Source organism: Felis catus, chromosome E1, assembly GCF_018350175.1.
Source record: "Felis catus isolate Fca126 chromosome E1, F.catus_Fca126_mat1.0, whole genome shotgun sequence".
Classification (NCBI taxonomy): Eukaryota; Metazoa; Chordata; class Mammalia; order Carnivora; family Felidae; genus Felis; species Felis catus.
This window is the reverse complement of record NC_058381.1, coordinates 43,310,145-43,336,983: the sequence shown is the minus strand read 5'-3', so window position 1 is coordinate 43,336,983 and position 26,839 is coordinate 43,310,145. Positions and strand designations below refer to the sequence as shown.

The 26,839-nt window shown below is 56.8% G+C and overlaps 1 protein-coding gene across 4 annotated transcripts in view; it reads left to right on the top strand.

Moving 5' to 3' along the window:
• The window catches only part of ARHGAP27 (Rho GTPase activating protein 27), a 28,632-nt gene extending 2,392 nt beyond the window's left edge, over nt 1–26,240 (top strand). Inside the window, exons 1-16 of one of the 4 annotated variants that reach the window (XM_023243893.2) lie at nt 2,066–2,266; nt 16,864–17,268; nt 17,591–17,773; nt 18,016–18,096; nt 18,169–18,252; nt 18,603–18,670; nt 19,105–19,195; nt 19,660–19,764; nt 22,095–22,193; nt 23,100–23,205; nt 23,359–23,466; nt 23,540–23,638; nt 23,801–23,878; nt 23,988–24,122; nt 24,241–24,346; nt 24,470–26,240. In XM_023243893.2, the coding sequence (XP_023099661.2) occupies nt 17,227–17,268; nt 17,591–17,773; nt 18,016–18,096; nt 18,169–18,252; nt 18,603–18,670; nt 19,105–19,195; nt 19,660–19,764; nt 22,095–22,193; nt 23,100–23,205; nt 23,359–23,466; nt 23,540–23,638; nt 23,801–23,878; nt 23,988–24,122; nt 24,241–24,346; nt 24,470–24,647 (1,563 nt within the window). In that variant the 5' untranslated portion in view covers nt 2,066–2,266; nt 16,864–17,226 and the 3' untranslated portion in view covers nt 24,648–26,240. Of the gene's footprint in view, nt 1–2,065; nt 2,267–10,867; nt 13,223–16,863; nt 17,269–17,590; nt 17,774–18,015; nt 18,097–18,168; nt 18,253–18,602; nt 18,671–19,104; nt 19,196–19,659; nt 19,765–22,094; nt 22,194–23,099; nt 23,206–23,358; nt 23,467–23,539; nt 23,639–23,800; nt 23,879–23,987; nt 24,123–24,240; nt 24,347–24,469 lie in introns of those variants that run through there. The other 3 variants (XM_023243892.2, XM_023243891.2, XM_023243890.2) reach the window with 3 other exon arrangements.
• The last annotated feature ends 599 nt before the right edge of the window (nt 26,241–26,839 follow it).

The window sequence follows — 26,839 nt, the reverse complement described above, 5'->3', positions numbered from 1 at the left end:
GCCCTAATGAATGCACTGTATGGCCTCAACAGGAGGCTTAGTATCTCTGGTCTGGTTTCCTCCCCGTGTAATGGGTATGATCTCACACTTCCTGTGACCCTGCTTTATTCCAGTGTCAGCTGTGGGCCTCCCTGACACCCCAGCCCCTACACACTCCTGGCGTGGGGAGTTGCCTGTCTCCTGGGAAGGAAACCCCATTCTCCTTTTAGTTACTCAAGGCAGCATTTAGAGGAAGAATTTCCTGAATGGTGAGCCTGCCTGTTTCTTCTTGGAGGAGGCAGGAGAGGCAGCTCCTACCTTTCCCCTTCATTCACTCATTAACTAAGCATGAGGTGACCTTGCATTTGCCAAGCATCTGGTGAGGCAGAGTCCCAGGCCTGGAGGGCCACCATCTGGGTCAGGAGCCTGGCAAGAGGGGACAGATGCCTCAGGCCGGCATGGCCCAGGCCATCTGAGATGAAAAGGACACCCAGTGTACTGCGGTGCCCAGGCATGGGTGCAGGTGTGAGATGGGGCACCCCTGGGGCCTTTCAGCCCCGCCCCCACCCTGCGCTGCTGGGGCTCTGGTGGGGAGTGGGTGGCGCCTGGGGGGGCGGGGCCTCATGGCCCTCGCCAGGAATTCGGACGTCACCGTGCAGCTCCCGGGAGACTCTCAGCAGAGAAGGGAGTGGGGTTCAGAAAGGACCCCCTTGGCTGGAACTTTAAGAGTGGCAGAGGACTTTCATGGTCTCCCAGGCATGCGGTGATGACAGGAGAGGTTCGGGAAGTGGATTTCGAGGGAGCTGGTGGCTGATGGGCTGAGGAGGGCGGGAGAGAAGTCAGGATGAGTCCCAGCCTCCCAGTGTGCGCAGACAGTGGTCTGTTTATGGCGGGGACACTGGGAAGGCGTGGGAGGAGTCCCGGAGCTGCCCGGCATGTGGTGTGGAGATGTGGGGGGTGAGGGAGCATGTGGACCGGGGGACCACAGCCCTGGGCCCACCACATTTGGGTGACCAGGGGAGGGAAGAGGAGGAAGTGGAAAACACAGTCAGGGAACAAGGAGGAGACGCAGGAGAGTGCTGGTCCAGACACCGAGAGGTGTCCAGAAGGAAGGGGAAGTTAGATAAAGGCCATCGAACATTTATCGGAAGTGGTGACCTCAAGGTCAGCAGCCGCTTTATCAGGAGCTGGCCAAGGGGTTACCAAAAGCAGAAGGCAGAGGTCAGAGGGTGAAGATGAGGGTGCAGGGCCGAGTGGAGACCGCTCAGAAGCATGGCAGGGAAGGGAGAGGTGCCGTGTGGCCAGAGGCATGTGGAGGTCGAGGGGGGGCTCCCCAAATCTGAGTGAGTGGGCAGCAGCCAGAGGAGCTGGTTGACAAGACAGGATCCCAGGACACAGGTGTGAGGGTGATGCCCAGGGCAGACGGGGAGGGACCCACTCCCTCTGAGGCAAGGGCCAAGGATGTGAGGATGGAGGGGACACAGGGTCAGGCTCATCGGGGACCGGGGAGCCTTGGACAACGGGAGAGGGTGGCATGGGTGTAGGACAATTGGCAGAGGCGGGGACCCTCAGAAGAGAGAAGCCTCCTCGCTCACCGTGTGGCGTTTCACGGCCTTGTCATCCACCCCGCGCCGGTGGATGGTCAAAGTGCGCTGGTCAAAGCGCTGGACACTGGGGACACAAAGCGTGGTGGCGCATGACGTGATCCTGCGCCACAGGGGCTAGTGGTCCCGTGGGCTCTCACTCAAAGGCTCCCACTCCCAGCAGCTCTGAAGGCAGGCCTGCATGGAAGGGCGCCCCCCTGTGCCAGAGTGCAGAGGTTCAGAGAAGTTGAGTGGCTGGCTGAAAGTCACCCAGGCGGGAGTTGGCTGAGCGGGAGTCAGTTCCCGTACCTCCTGACCCTGAACCCCACCCTAGTTACCAGGCTCAGTCTCAGGCAGGTGGCCTGCAGGCCGTAGCCAGCCTGTTCCCCTCTATTCGACTCCCTCCCTCGCTGAGGAGGGGCTTTCGAGCCTGGGGAAGCCAGGTGAGGAGGGGCCTCTGAGACTCCTCCCCTGCTGAGTCCATTTCTGGGTGCAGTCACCATCCCCCGTCACCATCCCCGCCCCGGGGCCTCAGGCCAGCCCTCTGGACTGGAGCCCGCCCCTGCTGCCCAGGCATTGGCCACTGGGAGGAAAGAGTTACAGCCGGGGCCTCTGCAAGAGGCCTGGCCGGTGCCCCACCTGAGCAGGCGGCCTGGACTGGAAGGAGCCCCGGGGCCCTGGCTCCCTGTCCTCTTCAGAGAACTGTGAGTGACCATTCATATCGTTGCACAGGGGGCGGGGGCGGGCCGTGGCAGTTGCCCACTCTCTCCCCTTCTTCCCTGACCTCCCCCCTCCTTGGTCTTCTCCTGTACCCCTGCTGAAACTCACCTGCCCGGTGACTCGCCCGGAGGCGCCCCTGCCTCCTCTCCGGATCCCAGGCCTGGCACCCACTCCGTGGGACAGACTCTGAGGGCAGCCCGGGGCAGCTGTGATTGAGGCCTCGGACAAACTCACCTGGGTCCCCTTTGGGTGGGGACCAGCCATGGGCCCTCTGGAAAGGGGGGTGCTGGTAAGAGCAGGGGAGCTGAGGCCAAGGGGAGGGTCTCCGGAGTCCTTCCTCCTCCCAGCCACTGTCTTTCTCACCTCCCCAGGCGGCCCAGCTGGTTTCTTCATCCCTGGGCTGACCTTTCCTCCCCATGACTCACCTTCAGCCCCAGGCGGACCCTGGAACCCCACTGCCCAGCTTCTGACCTGACCCATGAAAGAGCAGCTCCGTGGGTAGCCCCCCTCCCATCCTCACCCCACATTCCTGGCCACCAGTACTCCTCCCCAGCCACCCACCACTCCCAAGGCAACCTCCCACCCTGCAGGCCCCGTGTCAGCCCCTGGGGCCCCGTGGGGGGCCCCTGGGTGATCTCCCCTGAGCCTGGGCCCCATTCCTCACCTCTCAGTCTCTGGTTCCCCTCAGCACCCCGGGTCTCCTGAGACAGGCCCACCTGCCTCCCCACTTCCTTCCTGAGCCCCAGCAGCCGGCCTCTTTCTCCGTCTATTTTCTCCACCCTTCCTGGAGCTGTGTTCAGTAGTGGGAAGGACCAGGTGGTTGGTTATGAATGCCAACCCCGATGGCTGCTCAGTGCCCCGTTCCCGGCATGGGAGAGCCCATCAGGCCTGGGCTCAGCTGATCAGAACGTGGTCGGGGTTCCAGACTGGAGTGTCAGAGGACAGTTGATGTTGGCTGGCGTTGAGGGAATTAGGGCTGCCAGGACGGGGTCCGAGGGACGTAGGGGTTCTTGCAAGGATTGTCCCTCGCTCTTGCCAAATTGAGGAAGGTCTGTGGTGCGCGGGGATTTCCAGAGCACCTGCTTAGGCACAGTGAGGCCTGCAGGGCCCTTGTGTCCAGGCTCTGGACTCCTATAGGTGCCGCCCTGCGTCCTCTCCTTCCCCTGGGTGGAGATCCACCATGAGGCATCAGGTGAGCAGGGCAGGGGTCTCCGTCCAGGCTTCCGTGTCTGTCCTGGGGGCTGGGCCAGTTTGGCCTGAGAGAGGAAGCTGGAAGAACCAAGAAAGGTGCCAGAAGGGGGCCTGCCTCCAGATCCCCACCCCCCCAGCCTCCTTCCTGCCTCATCTCCACAACTGGAGCGCTCCTGGAATTGTCTGAATTTATAAATTACTATCCCCCCCACCATCATAGAAATAGTTTAATATCCCTACATATATTTGGCTAATGGGGGGGGGGGGTGGAATTTCAATCTAATGACTATTAGCATTTTGGTTTCTTTCCATCCATTCTGCTTTGTTCTGTGTCTGAGAGTTTTACAGACCCAGGGCATCACGGTGCGCTGACAGTGAGACGGTAACTTTTCACTCGCCGTGTCATTGATTCAGTAAATGGCAGGTGCTGGACTGGGCAGTGAGAGGCAAAGAAAAACAAGGCGTGGTCCCTGCCCTCAGGTAGTTTACTGTCTGGGAGGAGACCTTGGCAAGCCAACTGACAGTTACGATGTGGTGTGGATGCTGTGTGGAGCCCTCCTCCCCAGAACCTCGCTAGCCAGAGAGAAATTTCTCTAGGATTGCCTCCTGGCCAAGGAAGGGAGACGGCAGGTGAATCCTAAAGGTTTCCACAAGTCAGCCTCTCCCGTGAAACCCTCTGCACCTGGTGCTTTGTCAGTGGCAGACTTTTTTCTCATCAACCGTGATTTGGTCTTTTCAAGTTTTCCACCAGTTCTCACTAATTTGGGCCATTTTATATTTTACTGGGAAAGCATTCGTTTTTTTTACTGGATTTGTAAAATCTCCACTTTTAATTTTATTTATGGGTTTCTTTGTGACCAAGTCAATGACTTTTCTAAGAGTTTCATAGACCTGGAAAAATCGTATATTTTTTATTTAAGGGATGTAAGGTCCCCTATGTATCAAACCAAGCTGATTGATTATATTAGTCAAACTTGCATTTCCTTTGTATACTTCTTTCTGTTTATTCTTTTACTCCAGTTCCATTAGAGATTTATTAAATCTCCCACTCAAATTTTCTCTATAAAGTTCTTCTTGTATTTTTAGTAGGCTTTGTTTTTTATATTTAACTACAACACTGTTGGGAGCGCCCAGATTTTGACTGTTCTGTCATCACAGATTGTCCCTTGTGTCGTTACCTGGTGCCCCTCTTTATCCCGCGTAGTGTTTTCAACCTGAAACTCCACCTTTCTTTTATGAATATGGCCACTCTATTTTATTCTATTTTCTTTTTTGCCCGTGTGATATCTCTCGGTATCCCTTTATTTTCAACATTACCCTTTTTTTTTTTTTTAAGGTTTTATTTTTAAGTAATCTCTACACCCAACATGGGGCTCGAACTCACAATCCTGAGATCAAGAGTCACGTGCTCTGGTGACTGAGCCAGCCAGGTGCCCCTCAACATCATCACGTTTTTAAGTGGATTTTTATATATATCCTGTCACTGTATTTTGAAACCCAAGCTGACTCTGTCTTTTGATGGGATAATGCAACCTTTCCACATTTTGTTTGACAATGGGTACAAAGTAGTTGATGGTTTATTTTAGGGAGAGGGGCAGAGAGAGGAGACACAGAATCCGAAGCAGCGGGCTCCAGGCTGCGAGCTGGCAGCACAGAGCCCGAAGCGGGGCTCGAACTCACAAGCCGTGAGATCATGACCTGAGCGGAATTCGTAACCGACTGAGCCACCCAGGCCCCCTTCCCTGGGGTTCCTAACCAAACACTCCTTGGGTGTGCAGAGTGGGGATTCTTTTTCTCAGCACTCCCTTCTGGAACCCTGTCCACTTCCAGATAGCCTTGGGTCTGTTTTCAGCTTAGAGAAATCTATTTGTTGTAGGATTATCGTTTCCTTGACTTTTTCTTTTATTTGCAAGTTAGCTGTCTTGACTGGAACTCCAGTTTTGTAGCTTTGCCTCCTTCATTTCTGTCTCTGTGTACGTTTGCTGCGAGCAATTTCTCCTGCTTTATCTTCCAGGCCACTACTTTGAGTCTGGAGGGTGACTATCCTGGCCTCCAATGAATAGTCCAGGGATATATTTTAAGTTCTAAAGTAGTCTTTTTTTCCTTTTGGGCTTTACTTGAATCTTCTTAAGAGTTCTATTTTGTTGTTGTTTAAGTTGTCACTGTGTTTTCCAGCCCCTCTATCTTGCCGATAGCCTTGGTTTTCTTTTTTTTAATCCGATAATATACTTTCATGGTTTTTAAAAATCAAAACAACGTTAAAAAGTATATAGTAAGGGGCGCCTGGGTGGCTCAATCTGTTAGGCATCCAACTCTTGATTTCGGCTCAGGTCATATCTCACAGTTGGTGAGTTCGAGCCCCACCTCGGGCTCTGTGCTGACAGTACTGAACCTGTTTGGGGTTCTCTCTCTCCTCTCTGTGCCCCTCCTCTGCTCTCTCCCTCTCTCTCTCTCACCCCTGCTTCCATACCCTGTTCACCATCAGCTCAGAAGTCACCACGCTCATTAATCCTTTCTCTATTCTTTCAGTGGTTCTTCAGACAAATACAAACTTGTAAGAATATGCATTTGATTGCTTGATTTTCCGCCTCTCTCACATAAAGGTTGCATGCAATACACACAATCCTATAACTTGCTTATTTTTTGCCTTTTTGATTTGACAGTGTATCTTGGAGATTGTGCACAGAGAGGGTCAGTCTCCTTCCTTCCAGCGGGGCAGGTTTTCCACCTTAGGGATGTATCATAATATATTTAACCAGGATACTGTTGACGGGCAGTTGCATGGTTTCCCATCTTTTGCAACTGTGAACGATGCTAGAAGAAATAATCTTTCACACACATGCTGGTAAATTGAGGCTAAATCCCAGAAGTAGGTTTGCTGGGTCGAAGGGTAAACAGGGGGTAGTCGTTATATTTTGCCAAGTTGCCGTCCCCTCCCGTGGGGCTCATACATTCCCACCAGCACAAATGCGAGGGTCTGATTCCCCACGGCCTTGCCAACCAAGTCGCATCAAAATTTTGTTTTCTGCCAGTCTGATAGCAAAATGTAGGATCTTAAGATAGCTTAAATTTGCATTTCTCTTTGCAGTGAGGGTGAGCATCTTTACATAGATTTAAGGACTGTTTGTTTTTCTTTCTCTGTGAACCGTCTGTTCGTATCCTGTGCTCCTTTTTCTACTGAGTTGTTGGTCTTTTCCTTATTGGTTTCTAGGTTTTGCTACACTAGGGAACACAGCTCTTTATCTCTTGCCTCAGTTGTAATCTCCCTAAGATTGTCTTTTGACTTTGCTAATGTTGTTTTTTGGCCACACAAATTACTTAAAGTACATTTATTTATTTCTTTAATTTTTTTAATGTTTATTTATTTTTGAGAGAGACAGAGACAGAATGCGAGTGGGTTGGGGCAGAGAGAGAGAGCGAGGCACAGAATCCGAAGCAGCCTCCAGGCTCCGAGCTGTCAGCACAGAGCCTGACGCGGGGCTCGAACCCACAAACTGTGAGATCATGACCTGGGCCAAAGTCGGATGCTCAACCGACTGAGCCACCCAGGCGCCCCACTTAAAGTACATATATGTGGTCAAATGTATAAATCATGTGCTTTATGGCTTTTAGATTTTGAGTCTCTGTTACAAAGGTCTTTTTTTTTTTTTAATTTTTTTTTTCAACGTTTATTTATTTTTGGGACAGAGAGAGACAGAGCATGAACGGGGGAGGGGCAGAGAGAGAGGGAGACACAGAATCGGAAACAGGCTCCAGGCTCCGAGCCATCAGCCCAGAGCCCAACGCGGGGCTCGAACTCACAGACCGCGAGATCGTGACCTGGCTGAAGTCGGACCCTTAACCGACTGCGCCACCCAGGCGCCCCAACAAAGGTCTTTAAAAAAAAAAAAAAAGAGAGAGGACCGGCGGGGGGAGGGCGGGGGGTGGGGGGCAGAGAAAGAATCCCAAGCAGGCTCCGTGCTGTCAGCACAGAGCCTGATGCAAGGCTCAAACCCACTAACTGTGAGATCATGACCTGAGCTGAAACCAAGAGTCAGATGCTTAAGCGACCGAGCCAACCAGATGCCTTTACAAAAGTCTTTTTTAAATATAGAATGTTGCTCGTGTTTTCCTGTTTGAGTATTTTTATGGTTTCACTTTTAAAAAAAATAATTTTTTAATGTTTTATTTTATTTTTGAGAGACAGAGAGAGACAGCGTGAGTGGGGGAGGAGCAGAGAGAGAGGGAGCCACAGAACCCAAAGCAGGCTCCAGGCTCCGAGATGTCCGCACAGAGCCCGTCGCAGGGTTTGAACCCACAAATTGTGAGATCATGACCTGAGCCGAAGTCCGAATCCTAACCCACTGAGCCACCCAGGCGCCCCAATGGTTTCACTTGTTACATCTAAATCTTGGATCCTCCGGGGTATATTTGAGCGGACAGAGTAAGATGTAGACCCACCTTTAATTATCTTCTTCTGGGTGGCCATCCAGCTGTCCTGTCACTTCTGACTGACAAGTTCCTCTTCCCACCATGACTTGCGATCGGTCTTTAGCACGTCCCGTCCCGTCCGGACCCGCTATATTAAGGCGGTGGGTTGGGTTGTGTTTGCTCTGCCTCTCTCCAGCCTCTGGCTTGTCAGAGGAGTGGGGTTTATGGGTCTTTGCTCGCAGTGCTGGGGTGGAGCCCTTGGAGCTTGGAGCGGAGGAGTGATGGTCTCTGGGGGCTGGGCAGGCCCCTGCTAAGACACCATCAGGAGCTCTCCCTGCTCCCCCCCTGCCTTCCCGGCCTCCCCAACCTTGTGGGCAGAGAGTGCCTAGCTTACCTGTTTGGCTCCCTGTCAGCTCCTGGGGGTCACCTTGCCTTCCCTCTGGGGGCCCATGGTGGGCCTGGTCTGCCCCGGGGTCTCCCGGGTTCCCGGGCCAGCCAGCCCTGCCCACCAACTGGCACAGCCCCTTCATGGAGCGTAGCAGTCGGGGGAGAAAGGGGAGAAGCAGGACATGTTTAAGCTGCCGTATTTCCAGAATTCCTGGCACCGGAGCTGCATCATAAAGGGAGAGAAATTACCACCGAGGGTAGGGGGAGAGTTGGAAGGGCCAGTCCTTCTGGGTAAGAAACAGGGAACACCTCATAAAGTCGTAACACTGAGAACGCACAATAGCAAAAAAGGTTGAGGGAGATGCTTTTCCCCTTTTTCTTATGAAGATTTTCAAATAGGCAAAGAAGCAAAAAGAATATTAAAACGAATGTAATTATACCCATTACTAGATTTGACGATTGCTCCTTGCCAAGTTTGTTCTTTTGTGTGTGTGTGTGCCAAGAAATAATAAATTCCAGACTTTATCGCATCTCATCCCTAAAAAATTCAGCATCTATTTCTTAAAAATGTTTTTCTCCACAATCACAATACCATTACCATTGTTATATCTGACAAAATTAACATTAGTTCCTTACATATCATCTAAGACCCAGGCCATACTCACAGCTCCTTCGTTGTCCTAAAACAAATCTCTCACAGACAGTTTTTTTTTTTTTTTTGTTAATGTTTATTTCTGAGACAGAGAGAGACAGAGCATGAGTGGGGGAGGGGCAGAGAGAGGGAGACACAGAATCCGAAGCAGGCTCCAGGCTCCGAGCTGTCAGCACAGAGCCCGACGCGGGGCTCGAACTCACAGACTGCGAGATCATGACCTGAGCCGAAGCCGGACGCTCAACCGACTGAGCCACCCAGGCGCCCCACAGCCAGTTTGTTTGAACCAGGATCGGCTCAAGGGCCATGCGTTCCATTTGACTGTCCCGTCCCTCTCTTCCAGCCCTGACACAGAGACCAGACCAATTCCCTGCAGGACATCTACTCTAGATCTGAATGTTTGCTTCCTCGAGGTGGTGTTCCTCTAATCCCTGTGCTACCTGGGGACTGGTAGGTGTGAAAGGCTTAGGCGGGTCAGGTCACCTGGCTCAGTGACTCCAGGTCTCTGCTTGAGCAACCAAGATGATGCCAAGATGGGAAGAAGGAGGAGGAAGAAGGTGAACTTGGTTTGGGACATGCGGCTTTTGAGGCATACCGAGGACACCCAGGGGGGCAGTTGGGTCTGCGCTCCTGGAGGCGGGGTTGCGGGTTGTTAAGTTAACCGAGCTGGTTGGGCTTCCCCGGGGACAGTAGAGTGAGAAGGAAAGGTGAGAGCAGGCATCAGGGAAATGGGCGGAGGAAGAGGAGCCTGGGCCCCAGGCTGAGGAGGCAGACGAGGAGGGAGAGGGTTGTAAGGACTAAGTCCCGGAGGGGAGTCAGGCCCAAGGAGGACCACCTTTGTCATCGGGGAGGTAGTAGGAGACCTGAGCAGTGGGCTGGACGTCGGAGTGCGTGGACAGCGGGATGGCAGGTGCACACACGCGGGCAAGAAGCGGGTTCTGGAAACAAGGCAGGGAGAGCTGGGTCCAGGGGCGCGCTGTCTCTTTTTAAGATGGAGAGGCCTTGAGTTTGTTGAAAGGCCAAAGGGCCAAAGGCAGTCAGGTGGGAGGAGTTGGAGATCTGAGGAGAGGCAGCTTCTGAGCAAGTGAGAGACAATGGGGTCCCCTGGGCCTAGGCTGGGGAGGTCGGCGTGGACGGGGGACCCTGGTCCCTCCACTGGGGAAGTGAGGAGCAATGGTGGGTGCAGGTGCAGATCCGTCTGAGGGGACGGGGCCCTGGCACATTTTCCTCCCGTGGCTCACGATGACAGCTTTTGCTGGCCGGCAGGTTCCTCGACGGACCGTTTCTGACCCCTGGCCCAGCAGCAGGAGACCTTCTGGGTGTCTGGAGGCCTCACCCAGAGCACAGGGCATGTGAGCAGCAAAGGGACTCCACCCCAGGCCCCACCTGCCTGGAGGAGTGAGCCAAACGAGGAGGAGCGAGCCCCATGAGGTCGCCAAGAGGCTGCAGGCAGAGTCCAGAGCTCAGGGCACTCAGTCGAAACCCAGAGCCAGAAAAGCAGGGGTTCAGGCCCGGTTTCTCCCCCACGTCCCCACTGGGTGTAGAAACCTCAGGGGACCTGCCTGGCCCTTTCACAGAACCCAACCCTGTGAGCAGGGAAGGGGGGACTGGGGGGGGGGGGTGGAGAATGACAGCCCATTCTATGGGTAAAGAAACAGAGGCCCAGAGTTTCAGGGGGCTGCCCAGAGAGAAGCTAAGGCACAACCTATACAAGAAGCCCTGTCTCTGGAATCCTGCTCTGTTCTTTTTTCCTTTGAATCAAATGATGCTTCCGGCCCAAACCCCAGAGAAGACCCTCACCTCGGCCTGTTGTGTTTGGACTTTCAGGCTACAGGGCAAGCAATAAGATTACACTGAGCCTCACGTGGGCCTTAGCCCGCGTCCAGGCCCCAGCCCAAACCAGTTACACCAGACCCTGGGGCGGGGTGGGGGGAGCAGCTCTAGGTATGGTTCCCCACTATTCTGAGGCTTGAGGAGCCTACGGGGTGACCCCCAGCTTTCCCACTGCACACGGCTGGATGAGTCACTCAGGGCTAGGGGTGGGTACGGTGAGGCCTGGACTCTGTCCTGGAGAGGGCGTGCTCGGGGGAGGGACACCAGGACAGTTCTGTGCACTTGGCTAATCTCACTGCCTCACTGAGGCAAAGATCACAGTTTATTCCCAACTCTCCCTCCACCCGGGTGGCATGGAGTCGGCAAAGGAGATCCTGTCCCCTCCGCAGCCACCTGAGCCAGACCCCGGGCTCCAGTCACTGGTTTGCAGGCATTTCTTTTGCCTCCGGCCCCAGAGAACGGATAGGATTTTCTGGTTGCACCTGCTTGTGCCCCAACACTGGTGAGGGTTTTGCAGAGAAGGCGGGGGTGAGGACGGAGGGCCGGAGAGACGGGGCGAGGCGAAGCTGGCTTGTTCTGTCCCCTCCTCCACCATGTGCCTCTGGAGGCCAGGCGAGGCGTGAGGGTGTGGTTGAGGGAGGAGGACCCCGCTGGGGAGCTGCTGTGGTCGCATCTCGCCTGGGGAAGCCCATACCCAAGGCCTGAGGCGCCAACCTCCCTGACCGAGAAGAACAGGCCAGAGCCGTGTGGGTTTTGCTCAGTCCCTATGGTGTGAGGCCAGAGCCCTCTGGGAGACGCCAGACATGGCGGCCAGGCTTCTTTCCGGGGAAGGTCAGCAGGTGGGCAGCCTTTTCTATGGTGCCAGTCTCCCACGCTGTCACTCTTGGTTCCTGCCCCAGGGAGACCCTGCCTGCTAACCCTACAGCAGGGCAGCACTGAGGGCCCGGGTTCCCACACCTGCCTCCTCTCTCCCCTTTCCTGCCCCATCTCCTCCCTGCTGCCGGCTCAGAGTTTCTGGCCACTCTGGAATGTACACAGGCTGTTCCCATCTCCTGGGCCTGGCTCCGTCCCTCTTGGTGACTTGTCCTGTGTGTGTGTGTGTGTGTGTGTGTGTGTGTGTGTGGACCATGTCCCTCAGGGTGGGGTCAGTGGGATGGGTCATATGTGTGACAAGTGGGAGGACTCCAGGCCTCTCTGCCTCTGGTGTTCCAGGCTTCTGAGCCCCACAAGGGACGGTAGGGGAGTGATACTAGAGCTTTGAGGGCAGGGTAGGGCCTAGGTCCCTGGCTTGCTGTGGATGTGGTCCGTCCAAATGTCCCACACCCCAAGCCTACACCACGCCTAGCTCCACTTGGACGTCCCTGTCCTGAGCCCGCGGTAGGTGCAGGGAAGGAGTGGCCTGGGGGCCATGGGCAGGGGAGAAAAGAGGGCCAGGGCTGGGGGCAGGAGGGTTACTGAAATGGGAGAGCAGAAGATGAGGGGTCTGGCATCCGGGATAGAAGGTGGGGGTCAGAGCCTGATCTGGGAGCTGGGCGGCCAGCGGGGAGACCCTCGGGTGTCGGAGCCGCTCTGAGAGTGTCAGGAAGACAAGGAGGTCCTTGGCCTGGAGGGGGTCGGCAGCTTCTCACCAGGGACAGGCTGCGCCCGTGGTGCAGGACTGCGGTTTGGACACCCGATGGGAGGTGAAGAGAGGAGAGACCCAGGGAAGCTGTTGGTGTAGGATTGTGGGGGAGCTACATGCGTCTCGGTGGCCCAGGCTGGAGGAGGCAGTCAAGGCGAGTAGACTGTGGTGTGGTCAAAATCCCTCCCGTTCCCTGTGTGGCTGGAAGACTCCAGACACTGGCTCTCGCTCGGATACCACATCTGCCCAGACCCCTTCCTCTTTGAGACGTCCCCCGCTCACCCCGCGACACACACACAAGCTTCCTCTTCCCCATCACATCCTCCCCGGGCCTGCGGGGAGCTGATGGCCACTCCGCGTCCTGTCCATGCCAGCCCAGGCGCCAGCACCCAACCGCCCCCTCTGCCTGCTCCCAGCCGCACAGCCTGCCCCTCCCCCACCTGTGGTCCCGGTGCCACCCTGCCCCACGGCTGTATCTGGCCTGGGACTCAGAACTTGCCAGTCATCAGAGCATAGCGCAGGAAGGCCGGTGTGTCCCTGGATGCATAAAAATACCCCAGACCTGAGACACCACCCCCTTTCCCCCACCCCACCCTTTCTCAGGCAGCCTCTGTCTCAGGCTAGCACTTCCGCAGCCCTGACAGGAAATGGGCTGGAGGCTCAGCCTCCCGCCATCTCAAAGCAACTTCTTATTTCCCCATTGCCCCTTGCCAGCCCTGGGGTTGTGCCCCTTGGCTCCACCCCTGAAGCCTTCCCAGGGCTCTGTCCCAGCAGCTCAGTGGGGACAGGATGGTGGACATGATTGCCAAGCTGACCAGGAGGCAGAGTCGGGCCCTGCGGGGACAGGTAGGGGACCCTGGCGTTTGGGGGCAAGCTCGGCCTCTGATGGGGAGGGCTGAGGGCGTCTGGCCTGTTAGGAGCTGGGTGAGCTGGGTTTGGGGGCAGGACATCTCCCAGATTTGGGGGGACTCCTCCCTTCTTGCCTCTTTCCTTTTCCAAGGCCTTGCCGGTCTGAGAGGGGCTGTGGAGGGGCGCTGAGACCCGGTGATCGGTCAGGTCATCGGGTGATCGGTGGAAGAGGGGAAGAGGGGCAGGCCTGCCACCTGTTTGCGGGGAGGGGAGGGAACTGGAAACGGGGTGCTGGGGGGCCGGGCAGCTGGGTGTGGTGAGAGCCAGGGCGCCTCTCAGCTCTGTCCTTGGGCCTGAGGTGGGAGATCACTTCCCCTTTCCTACTTGGAAAACATACGTGTCTCTGTCATGATTGGGGTCTGGGCCTCAAGAGCTGTTGGTGCCCTAGTCAGGGTCTGTTGATGGGCTGCGACGGGGTGTCGTCTGGGCCTCCAGGAGCTGTGGGCAGGGGGGCGCCGGGCCCTGCTCTAACCTGGGCGAGCCTCCCCTTGAAGGCCAGAGGGCACGGAGAGACTGGCCCCACCTGGCTTCCAGTCTCATCCTGGCTGTGGCTCTGCCAGGAGAGGAAAATGCCTCTATCTTAGCACTGTGAGGGTTCTGCAGAGAGTTCTAGAGTTTGAAGGGGCCTCAGGGCTGCAGTACCCCTAACTGCTCACCTCCAGTGAAGGCCCCTTACTACCCCCTGAAGCAGCCCCAATCCTTAGAATGTGCTTCCTTCCAAGGAACCCTGCCCTCTGCTCCCACCAGGCCTCTGATCTGCAGTCCAGAGCCCCACAAGGTGATTCTGTATCTTCCCTTCCTTGTGACAGCCCTATCATGCTGGGGGCCTACACATCTACCCCTGTATCTCCTCTCCCTGCTAGGGCTGTTCCTTGTGCAAGATCCCCATCAACCTGACCAGCCTGGGACTCCCCGAGGACACACAGCCAAGTCTAGCAGCCTGCCAGTGGAAATCCCCAGTCCAAAGAGCCTGGCTCCTTCCTTAGCTCACCCACCCCCCATATGACCCTCCAGCCTCAGTGGGCCCAGCTGGGGTGGGCAGGAGGTGCGTCTAGTCCTCCCAAGGAGTCTCCTGGCTCCTGTGCCAAGCCCTCATTCCCAGAAAGTCCCTGCTCAAAGCTAACTTCCGTCTCTCCTGTAGTGTCGGATATGTGTGTTTGTTGTCTGCTGTGAAATGTAGCATGGAATTGACCCGGGTACTCTAGCAGTAAGTATCCTTGGTGGATCGGCTGTGTGCTTCAGGGCAGCGGGCTGCCTGCTAGAGGGTGACTGAGGAGGGTTACATCATCCTGGATCCTGCTCTCAAAAACCTCCTGCCTTTTGGGGTCAGAGGAGGTAGGCAGACGGGTGGACGATGAACTGGCCAGCAGAGCAGAACGCCACCAGGCCGTAAATGGAACCCGGCTCTCCAGGATGTTTGGAGCTGGGGACCAGCAGAGGAGCAGGATTTGGGTAGGCAGGGAATGTTCTAGGCTGGGGGACCGACTGGAGTGAAAGTACAGTGATAGGAAGATGCCTTTTGTGTGTGTGGGGAGGGTCAGTGGGCGGGTGTGGGTGGAATCCAGGTTGCCCAGGAGGGCTGCAGTGGGCACAGCGAAAGGAGAAGTGGGGTGGAGGGTCCTGTCTCAGCCACACAAGGGCTTCTGGGGTGAGGGAGAGGAGTGAGAAACTGATGTATCCAACTCTTCCTCCTCCCTCCGTGCCTGGGACCTGCCACCGGGTGCTCTCAGACTGCAACACTATCTCCTCCTTGTTAGCAGTAATCATCCCTGACGTGCTGTGCATTTCACTCAGAACCCTGCTTGGCTCCCTCCCCACTCCCCGGCCATTTACCCGAGCTGCTCAATAGGGATTTGGGTCCGTTTGTTCACTGCGTTTGTTCACTGCTGCATTCCCAGTGCCTAGGACAGGGCCTGCATGGAACAGGTGAACCTTCGTGGGACAAATGAATGGATTTTTAGGCACCTACCTAAGGCCTGGGGAGAAGCCACCTTGACAGGACTTGCTTCCCCTCTTGGGGAGTTTACAGTTCAGTGAAGGCATCACAGCAACAGAGGAACTTCTGTGATTAGAAAAGGAGTGGGGGGGGGTTATTATACTAAATTTTGAGAAAAGCTTAAAGAAGAAAAGAGAAAAGTTTAAAGAAACAAATAAAAACAAACCCAATCCCTATAATTACACTGCCCAGAGATAACCTCTGTTAGCATTTTGGAGGGTTTCTGAAAACACATAACTGGAACTATCTGCTGTTTACCGTGTCGAAATCTGCATTTCCCTCATAGCATTATATGTTCTTAGAAAACAGTATTAATCTCGTGCTACTCTGCAGCCTGGGGTTTGATAATGTGCCTATCTATCTCTCCGGTGGGCTGAGGGTGCTAGGCTGTGGTGGGCACACGAGAGGAAGCTCAGGAAGGGCCTTGAACCTGACACCTGAGCTGAGTCCTGAGTCCTCCAGGTGAGAAAGGGGCAGGGATGGGCCTAGGCAGGCTGTGATAAAAGACACAGGAGAGAGGGTGGGACCTCCGGCAACTGCATACTAGGGCTACTGGAGCGTAAAGTTCAAGGCAAAGGGCCAGGAATGGCAGGAAATCAGACGGAAGGCAGGCAGGTGGGACAGACTTTGCCCTGCAGGTGGCAGAGAGCGGTAAGGGTGTTAAGCATACCCTGACTTACATTCTGTGTGAAGGGAGCTTCCAGCCCACCTCACTTTTCTTTGGAGGGGGAAGAGGGCCTCACCTTTCTTTGCTCCTCCTTCCTCCCTCCCATCTGGCTCTCCCCGCTCTTTCCCTTCTCTGCAATTGGTTCCGAGGACTGCAAAACCCACATTCAGGAAGTTCCAGTCTCAGATCCAGAGGCAGTACTGATTCCAGTCCCGGATCTTTCTGGGCCAGGAAGGAAGAAGGGGTGGGGGCTGTAGAATGCAGCAGGGCCCTGCCCCTGTGTGACCTGAATGGGAGAGGAAAAGGAATGGGTCTGAGGCCACGTCTCTATTCCTGCCCAACCGGTTGATTCGCGCTCTCCTCCCCGCCCGGGTCTAGTGCACACTGAGCGCACAGCCGGGAGAACTCAGTTATCGATATTTTATTATTGTTAATAAATAATGTAACTGCCCTAGGCCTCTGGGACACCTCATACTTTACAATGCATACTTTACAATGCACTTTCAAGAATATTTCCTCATTCTTGGGGCGCCTGGGTGGCTCAGTCGGTTAAGCGGCCGACTTCGGCTCAGGTCATGATCTCAGGTTAGTGAGTTCGAGCCCCGCGTGGGACTCTGTGCTGACAGCTCGGAGCCTGGAGCCTGCTTCGGATTCTGTGTCTCCCCCTCTCTCTGTTCCTCCCCCGCTCATGGTCTCTCTCCTTCAAAAATAAATAAAAACATTAAAAAAAAAAAAAGAATATTTCCTCATTCTCTCTTCACTACAATTTCCGGACCGGCAGCCGGCGGAACAGACGCGGCAGGGTGGGGAGGGGGTGTGCTCTGACTTGCCAAAGGTCACCCAGATGGCAAGTGGCCGAATCGGGACTGACTCCGGAGATGCCCTGAAGGTCACGTCCCCTCCCTCCTCCCACAGGTGGACGACCCCTCGGAGCCCGTGTACGCGAACGTAGAGCGGCAGCCTCCGGCCACTTCGCCCGGCGCCACCGCGGCCCCCCGCCCCCAGGCGTGGGAGACGCACACGGACGCGGGCACCGGGCGCCCCTACTACTACAACCCGGACACGGGCGTGACCACTTGGGAGTCGCCCTTCGAGGCTGCTGAGGGCGCCTCCAGCCCGGCCACCTCCCCGACCTCGGTGGGCAGCCGCGAGAGCCTCGAGACAGACTGGGGCCAGTACTGGGATGAGGAGAGCCGCAGGGTGTTCTTCTACAACCCGCTGACGGGCGAGGCCGTCTGGGAGGACGAGCCCGACGACGAGCCCGAGGACGACCTGGAGATGCAGCCGGGACTGAGCCCGCTCAGCCCCAGGGACCAGAGGGTGAGGAGGCGGAGCCTGGCCCGGGTGGGCGGGGTCTCTTTGGGCCTCTGCCCCCGCCTTTTGCTGCCCACAGCCCCCGAGAACGAGGGAGGGGGCGGGGCCTGGCCGGGGTGGGCGGGTGGCTTTAAGGGGCTTTAAGGGACCCCTGGATAAGGGAGGGGGCGGGGCCGGGGCGGAGTAGCTCTGAGGGTCTCAGACCACACCTCCTGCTCCCCGCAGCCCCCAGACTGCTGGTGAGGGGACGTGGCCTGGCCTGAGGGGGCGGGGCCAGGGGTCTGTACTGGCTCTGAGACCCTCTGACTCCGTTTTCTGTACCCTGCAGCCCCCTACCCCTGAGACGGACTACCCCGAGTCGCTGACCAGTTACCCCGAGGAGGACTATTCCCCCGTGGGCTCTTTCAGTGAGCCACGGTCCGCCTCTCCCTTGGCCACGCCCCCCGGCTGGTCTTGCCACGTGAGCCCCGAGGGGCAGACGCTCTACACCAACCACTTCACCCAGGAGCAGGTAGGGGCAGCGGGCAGATGGGCGCAGACAGCCCCTGGGTCACTTCTTCAGCTCTTCCTCACCAGGAGCTCCCCTTAACATCATGAACTGCAGCTCCTGAGCAAGCTCCAAGAACCGCGCCCCCCCCCCCCCCCCACTGTCTTCTGCACCTGACCCTCCGGACTCCTGGGGGCTATATTGGGAAACTTTTCCTCCCCTCCCATGAGCCGGGCTTGGAGCCCTGACCATCCCTCTCCCCACAGTGGATGAGGCTGGAGGACGAAAGCGGGAAGCCCTACTTCTACAACCCAGATGACGACTCGGTTCAGTGGGAGCTGCCCCAGGTAACTAACTGGGAAAGCGAGAGTCCTGGGGAGAAGGGAGGGCATTATACCTGACACTGTCTTTCTCCCCAGGTTCCTGTCCCTGCCCCTCGAAGCATCTGCAAATCCAGCCAGAACAGTGAGACCCCAGCCCAGGCCAGCCCCCCTGAGGAGAAGGTAAAGGAAAGAGCATGTAGGCCCTAGCAGAAGAAATCGGGGCTTCCTGGAGGTCGTGAGGCCTGGGGCAGGGTCGGGCATGTCACCTCCATAGGCCCCAGCACTAGCCTGAGCTGAATGAACCTGGATCTGGGTTATCCTGGGCCCAGGTTTGGGTGAGGTTGGGAGCCGGGAGGGAATCTCTCCTGCTGGGGTGGGAGCAGGCACCCCACCAGCAGCAGCAGCAGAAAGGGGTCAGTGATGACTCAGGCCCCGCCTGGAAGGAGTTGCCGGCTGTTGGGGAGACTAGCCTCTGCCTGCCCTGTGGCTCAGCCCCTTAACCCCCTCCTCTTTCCTCTTGTCTTTCTAAGATCAAGACCCTGGACAAGGCCGGTGTGCTGCATCGCACCAAGACGGCGGACAAAGGAAAGCGGCTCCGGTGAGAGCCTGTCTGCGTTCAGACTAGGGCAGGGCGGGCCTTAATTAAGATGACATTTACTGAGCACCTCCCATATCGAGGCTTTTATTTTTTTTTTTTAAGTTTATTTATATAAGCAATCTCTACAGCAAATGTGGGGCTCGAACTCACAGCCCCGAGATGAAGAGTCAGTTCCATATGCCAGGCTCTTGTTAATCTTCATAGCAACTTTCTAAGAGGTCGCATGAGGACACACTGAGGCACTGAGAGATAGTGACTTCCCCAGGGTCCCTTGGCCACCACGTGTTAGAACTGGGAGTCCAGACCTCACGGTTGGGTACCCCAAGCTGAGCTGTGTTCTTAAGCTCTGTGCCCCGCTCCTGTGGGTGGAAGGGGGCCTCAGCCCAGGGCCCAGTGCAAGCTTGGCTACCCCCCACTTCCCCACCCCCACCTAGGAAGAAGCACTGGAGTGCCTCCTGGACGGTGCTGGAGGGTGGCATCCTGACTTTCTTCAAGGACTCCAAGGCCTCAGCTGCAGGCGGCCTGGTAAGGCCCAGGCCCCGGGACAGGGACCATCCCATCTGCTTCTGATTCCTGCGGCTCTTTACCTGATCTGGCTTGTCTAAGGCTAGGTCTGAGACAGTGGAATATGAGTGCCAGCGGAGCTGGGCCTTGGCAGGGGTGATGACAGCAGATTCAGCCCACGACAAGTGCTTCCAGCCACCCTGGGCATGGGGAGCAGTCCTTGAGGGTGGCCTCCCCAGCCTGGTGGGCAGGCAGACTGGGGACTGGGCACACCTGCTCCTGGGGATGAGAGCTGTGCTCCTTTCTCCTTTCCTCCTGGGTGAGCAGGCAGCAAAGGACCAGCCAGTCCAGGATCCCTAGGTTCTAGGAACCCCTGGGCCCGCTTTCCCTATCCTGTCCCTGGAGCCAGGAGCCCTGGCAGGCCTGTCTGAGCTGAGGGCTCCTGGCAACTGTGCTCCCCCCAATCCTTCTCCCCTCTCCCACAGAGGCAGCCTCCCAAGCTCTCCACGCCTGAGTACACAGTGGATCTGAGGGGGGCCTCTCTCTCCTGGGCCCCCAAAGACAAATCTAGCAGGAAGAATGTGCTGGAGGTGAGTGATAGGGGTTGGGAGAAGGAGAAGGGGCTTACTGATGGCTTGAGACCCTCATTAGGCAAGCCTCAAGAAGGGGGACCTGGGAAGAGTGGGACTGGAATTCTCAGGGCTCAAAGCCAAAGTTGCCCCCACCCCGGGCATCCGCCCACAGCGTTTCTGGCATCACGGATTCTGCAGTTCCCTCTCCAGGAACTGGGTTCAAGTTCTTGGCTCTAGAGGGTGTTGAGAAGCAGGGGTCTCTGTGGAATGAAACTCATGCCTAGAAAGGCGGCCCTCATCCCAGACAGGAGATTCCCTGTCCCCCACTAGTCACTTAAACAGGCCGGGAACCTGCTCTGGCTGATCAGAGCCCAGCTTCCAGCTGAACTGGGTCCTCAGTGAATAAGCTGGGTCCCCAGTTTCCCAGGCTCCCCTAGCAGGAAGCAGAGGCCACGTGGGGCCCAGGCAAGGACCCTTATGGTACCACACATTCCACTGCCCACATGTGGTCTTGCTTTGAAACTACCTTTACCCTCACCTCCGTCCCCAAAAGTTCTGAGGCAGCTCACAAGAACACGTGTGGTAAGCTGGTAAAATCCACTGAAAAGCCAGCACCAGCCACAACAAGTCAGAGGAAGGGGTCAGTGTGGAGAGTGTGGGGTCAGGAGGCAGCTGATGTACAGGTGCTAGGTTGTTGCTAAAAAAAAAAAAAAATCAGTTACATAGTTCTTATTGATGAGGGAGGGGTCTTTCCCCAATTTTGAGGGAAATCAAAGCTCTTTCCTAACCCTTTGCTCTTTTTTTTAATGTTTTATTTAATTTTCAAGAGAGAGAGAGTGGGGGAGAGGTGTGGGGGGGGGTGGGGACAGAGGATCTGAAGTGGGCCCTGAGCTGACAGGGTGATAGCAGCAAGCCCGATGCAGGGCTCGAATCATGAACCGCGAGATCATGACCTGAGCTGAAGTTGGACGTGCAAGTGACTGAGCCGCCCAGGCGCCCCGGCTCTTTTTTTTTTTTTTTTTAATTTAATTTATTTATTTGGAGAGAGAGAGAGAGCGTGCACATGTGTGTGAGTGGGGAAGAGGCAGAGGGAAAGGGAGAGGGAGAGAGAGAATCACAGGCTCTGAGCTGTCAGCACAGAGCTCCGACGCGGGGCTCGAACTCACAAACTGTGAGATCGTGACCTGAGCAGAGATCAAGAGTCAGACACTTAACCAACTGAGCCACCCAGGCGCTCCCCCTAACCCTTAGCTCCCGAAGCAATTTTTAGTGTGGAGCTCCATTCTAGTTTAGCTGCTTCAGGTAACATGAGAAAAGCCACGAGCATAACCTCACCATTCAGCTCAGAAAATGCAGTTCTGCAAGGCACTTGAGTATGTAGTCTTCACCAAGCTTCGTGCAGTTCTAGAACCAGTGTTATCCACAGAGCAGGCTTGGAAAACCATTTTGATCTCATGAGCTACTCTGCTCAGTCAGTCCGTCTGGAGCCTTCTCCAGGTTTAGCAGCGTCAAGTGCTGTGACCAATTAGCAATGTCTGTCACGGGTGCCAGACCGGAGAACATCACTTTGCTGTGCATGTCCCTTCCCTGACCTAAAGGGATGTCCTTCAACCAGTGCTCTATAAATGTCATCCCTCTAACTTGGCTTTTGATGAAAGCTTCTGAATAAATGTTTCTGAGCTGTCTTTTCTGGCAAGAACTGGAAGGCAGATGGTACTCGTGGAAGTTATTCAAGCTGTTGGAAAGGCTGACAGTCTTGAACGGAAGCGGAGGAGCCCCCTGCTTCTGCTTCTTGGCCGCAGGTGGCCATCCTCCCTCCATTCAGGGGTGGCCTGCAGGCTCCTCTAGGATTTTTCTCAAGAGACAGCCCCAGATTCTATATCATGGCCAAGGTAGTTGGGCCCGGCAAATTTTCACAGCCAGTCTTCCTTGTCACTCCAGAGCCACAGGAAACTTCAGTAATAGTCCTCCAAAAACAGCTAGTTTGGGGCAGCTCAGCTTAGCTTGCCTGTGCATTCAACAGGATGAACGTTTTGTGAAATCTGTTGCTACGTATACGTACAATATAGCCTTTCCTTCTGTATGAAACTTTCAGATATGAATGGATGTTGTTTTGAGAGGCCCCTGGTCTGCCCATCTGTAACAGATATGCTGTCACTTACTGCATAAGGCATTCCAAAGTGGAATGCCTCGGCCCCCAGGGTGAGGCCCTTGCTCTATTATGCCTTCAGTTCCTGGGGACAAGGACAGATCATCTCCACCATTTCTCTGCCCCTCCCCCTGCTAAGGCCTTGCTCCGGGGTAGACCCAGGGAACCAGAGATGACTGAGTGACTTGTGTCTCTCCAGCTACGGAGCCGAGATGGCTCAGAGTACCTGATCCAGCACGACTCAGAGGCCATTATCAGCACCTGGCACAAGGCCATCGGCGAAGGCATCCAGGAGCTGGTAAGCAGAGCCCGGGGGCCTCTGGGGCTGGTGGGTCGGCCATTACACAGAGCAGCTGGGCCCACTGTGGGTCGGGCATCTGAGGATAAATGTCCCTCCCTGCAGATGGGCCGCCGAAGAAATAGTCTCTCATAAGTAGGCAAATCCAGCCTGTGGGGTTGCAGGGGTTGGCCCCGCAGGAGGGTTCTCCTAGGGGTGGAGACACAGCCTAGAGGAATGTCCTGTTTCAAGGGAGGCTGGAAGAAAAGTAAGTATCCAAGAAAGAGCCTCTGTACTAGAACGACAGGCTAAAACCACAAGATAAAATTTTAAGCTATTAAAATTTTAAAGTTAAAGAAGAGTCGACTATTTTTTTAGGTTCAAAAAATTAATTACATAGAGTTAGGACAGACCTCCTCTGACAGCTATTCACCTGGGAACAACCTGGGGCCTTTTGACCCTCGTTTCCCTAGGAGCCAGCAGGGGGGTACAGAATTTGGCTGTATTACTAGAGGTAGGAATCCAGATCTAGGGCGGTGATGCTGGTGCAGTTGTGGGCAGTGCGGAGGCCTCAGCTGGAACTGCAAATTCAGAACCAGGAGCCACATACTGAGGAATGCTAACCTAGTGGAGTGTGCACAGAGGAGCTAGGAAAATACGGGAAAGGGGGGCCAGGATAAGAAAGAGTGGGAGAGAACAGGATAACTGTCTCCAACAGCTGAAGGGCTTCCAAGCAGCCAAGGGAGGTGAAGTTTCTGAGATTCCCCTGGTGGAAGGAGGTCAGGGGAGGTTAACTGGGGAAGGGAACAGTGCACTCTGCCTGGGAGTCACCGGAGCCGCTGGGAGGGGCGTCGGGGTCCCCGCCCCAGCCCAGATGGACCTCCAGCTGGCACCGGGCTCTGCCAATCTGAGGCCCCGTGATTCCAGTCCGCAGACCTGCCCCCGGAGGAGGAAAGCGAGAGCAGCAACGCGGACTTCGGGTCCAGGGAGCGCCTGGGAAGCTGGCTGGAGGGTGAGGCGCGGCCCACTGCAGGTGCGCGGTGGGGGGGGGGGGGGGGGGGGGGGGGGGGGGGGAGGGGGGGGCGGAGGGCGTCTCCTGGGGGCGGGGGTGGGGTGGAACAGGGGACGACCCACCCGGCCAGTCCCGGCGCCACCGAGCGACTCGGCCCCGCATGCCCGTGCCCAGGCGCAGCCACCGCGGAGAGCGACCTGAGCAAGGTCCGGCACAAGCTCCGCAAGTTCCTGCTGAGGCGGCCCACGCTGCAGTCGCTGCGGGAGAAGGGCTACATCAAAGGTACGGGAGGGAGCCGGCGAGCGCGGCGCGGGCGGCTGGGGAGCCGGGCAGCGCTGACGGGCCTCTCCCCCAGACCAGGTGTTCGGCTGCGCGCTGGCCGCGCTGTGTGAACGCGAGAGGAGCTCGGTGCCGCGCTTCGTACAGCAGTGCATCCGCACCGTCGAGGCCCGGGGTACGCGCGGCGCCCGGAGGCCTCCCTCCGGGGCCGCTTGGCGGAGAGCCCTGGGCGGGCGCAGGGCGGCGGAGGGAGAACGGGAGCCCCTGGGTTGGAGCCATAGCGGGAGCTTTAGACCCATCCCGCCAAACCCGAGGTCAGCGCCTCCGTCTGCCCCAGGGCTGGACATCGACGGCCTGTACCGCATCAGTGGAAACCTGGCCACCATCCAGAAGCTGCGCTATAAGGTGGACCACGGTGAGGCCCGTCCTCTGTCCCCGACCCCAGGGCCTGAAGGCGTAAAGGGGTGCTAACCGCCTCTTCCTCCCCCCCCCCCAACCTTCCTTTCCCCATCGCCGTGTGGCAGATGAGCGCCTGGACCTGGAGGACGGGCGCTGGGAGGACGTCCACGTGATCACCGGCGCCCTGAAGCTCTTCTTTCGAGAGCTGCCGGAGCCCCTCTTTCCCTTCTCGCACTTCCGCCAGTTCATCGAGGCCATCAGTGAGCGCCTGGGGGAGGTGGGGGGGACGGGGTGGGGGTGGGGCTGGACCCCGCCCACTCTCCCCACTGGGACTCAGCCCCTCCGTTCCCCTGGCCGAGCCGACCCTCCCTTCCCTAGAGCTGCCGGACCAGGCCCAGCGCGGCCGCCGTGTGCGGGACCTGGTGCGCTCGCTGCCCGCCCCCAACCACGACACGCTGCGGCTGCTCTTCCAGCACCTGTGCCGGTGAGCGGGACAGCCGCGCGGGAATGGGGAGGCAGGTGCTGACGGACCCCCCCCCCCCCCGCGCCCCCTCCAGCTCTGGGCCCTGATGGCCTCCGTCCCCACCCCACTCCCCTCCCCCTGCAGGGTGATCGAGCACGGCGATCAGAACCGCATGTCCGTGCAGAGCGTGGCCATAGTGTTCGGGCCCACGCTGCTGCGGCCCGAGACTGAGGAAACCAGCATGCCCATGACCATGGTGTTCCAGAGTCAGGTGGTGGAGCTCATCCTGCAGCGGTGTTCAGACATCTTCCCGCCGCACTGACAGCCGACCCCACCCTCACCCCCGACGCTGGCGCTGCGGACCTGGGACTGGGGACCGCGACAGTGGTCCCACCATAGAAGCTGGACGGTTGGAGGCCGCTTGGCCAAACTCTTATCTGTGAGACCCGCCGCCTCCCATCGGTCCGCAGGCGGATGTGAAATCTGCGCCGCTGGGTGCAGTATGGTGACCCCTGGTGGGCAGTTTGCAAAATGTGATTCCCCCCGCACCCCACCCCCCCTCACCCACCGCCCTGGCCTGTCTTGTTTGGGGCTTCATTGGGTTTGGTTCTTTATTACATAGACACCTACTGTGTGTGTGTGTGTGTGTGTGTGTGTGTGTGTGTGTGTGAGAGAGAGAGACAGAGACAGAAACAGAGAGACAGAGAGAGAGACAGAGAATTGTGGGGGTGAGTTTGATTTCCCAGATGGGCCATGCCCCAGGGGAGGACTTGGGGTGAGGGGCTTCTCAGCTTTTTCAGGCCTGCACCTGGTCAGGCCTTCAAGGACGCCCTCCCTGTGGGGCCCCGGCCCTGTGTGGGTCATGAAGCAGCAACATACACCTTCCTTCCTTCCCCGCTGCCCTGCCTTGCCTCAGGCGCAGCTCCTGCCTGCCTCTCAGTGGCTGACTGTGGGCCATTTTCATCTGCTTCCCTGATCCAGGCCTCTGCCCTCCCTGATCCACTCGTGTTCTGAGCAAGGGTTCTCCATATTCGCTAAGCGCATACCCTGAGCTGGCCACCTGCCATGCACCGTTTCCACACACAGTCCCGTTGTACAAATGAAATGAAGAAACCGAGGCAGAGGCAAAGTGACTTGTTCAGGGTCCCGTGGGGGTGATGGGTCGGACTGCCCAGCTCAGGCTCCTCTCGCAGCACAGCACAGCCTCCCAGGAGGCCCTTTCCTCCAAGCTATCCCTCTCCTCCAAACCCCATCGTGGGCTTACGGGGAAAGCAAAAGAAATGAAGGTAGGTTCTGTCTGGGCCTTGGGAGACCCTCAGGGCAGAGGGGAAACCCGCCCCAGCTGGGGGAGGGGGAATTAGCACTGGCAAGGGGTCCCCAGCCCCTCTCAGCGCCCTGGCCGCCCGGCACGCCTGCCTGGAGCCCACCTGGTCATAAAGAGCTGGGAGAGGCCTGCAGGGTTGGGGGAAGAGGGGTACGGCCTCTGGAAAGGGAGCGTGAGCCCCAGGGGCAGCAATGCCCTCTCCCTCCTCATCCACAAACCACCTCAGTTTGTGGGTCTAGTCCCACCCTCCACCCCCCTCCCCAGCGACGGTTCATTTCTTCGACAAACAATAGGAACTGATATTTATTGACATTTGCGCCACGCCAAGCATTTCACCCGGATCGTCTCAGTTTCTCACAGCCAATATTTATTGTCTGCTCCTCCGCGCCGGGCACTGTGAACTGGGGCGGGGGTGCCACCCACGCCACCGCTCTGGTGGAGCACCTGGCCCGGTGGCCGACCCAAGCCCACCTCACATGCCAGCAGGGCCGGGACAAGAGTACAAACGGAGGCCTCACCCCATGCATCGAAATATTGTAAAGTTACAAATCAAGATATAACTGTTAAATAAAAATATGTTCTATTCTCCTACTTTGGTAAATACACGTTCATAATGACCTAATGACCAGGTTCCAATGTAAACTTCTGTGACTCTTCTGAGTTCTGTGCCCGGGTGTGTTGGCACGAGAAGAGCTGGCTCCTGCTGTCCTGTGGCCACCCGCATGGTCCACCCTTAAGGGAATGGGCCTGGGGCCACTCGGGCAGGGAATTCTGGGGTCTTGCATATCGGGAGCAGGGTCCAAAGGGAAGGGCCTGGGCTCCAAGGGGTCCCACAGATTCCTCATCCTGTGGGGAGAGAGAAAGGGGGGCAAGAGTAGAACCTTCTAAAGAGGAGGATCCACAGCCGGGCAAGGATTCCTCTCACCCAGGCCTAAGGACAGAACTAAACAGAGGTTAAACAACTGATTACGTGGTTACATTATTGTGTACAAAAGCTAAGAAAAAACGCAGGGTGCCCTAAAGGCGTGTCACTCGGGAGTGGCTGTCCCTCAGGAGCCTGAGATGCTTCTGCAGAAGCTCCATTTGAGCTAAGCACTAAAGAATCAAGAGACATCAACAAGATGAGGACTTAAGGGAAGGGTGTCCAGCCAGAGGAACAGCATGTGCAAAGGCTCTGAGGCAAGAAGGCT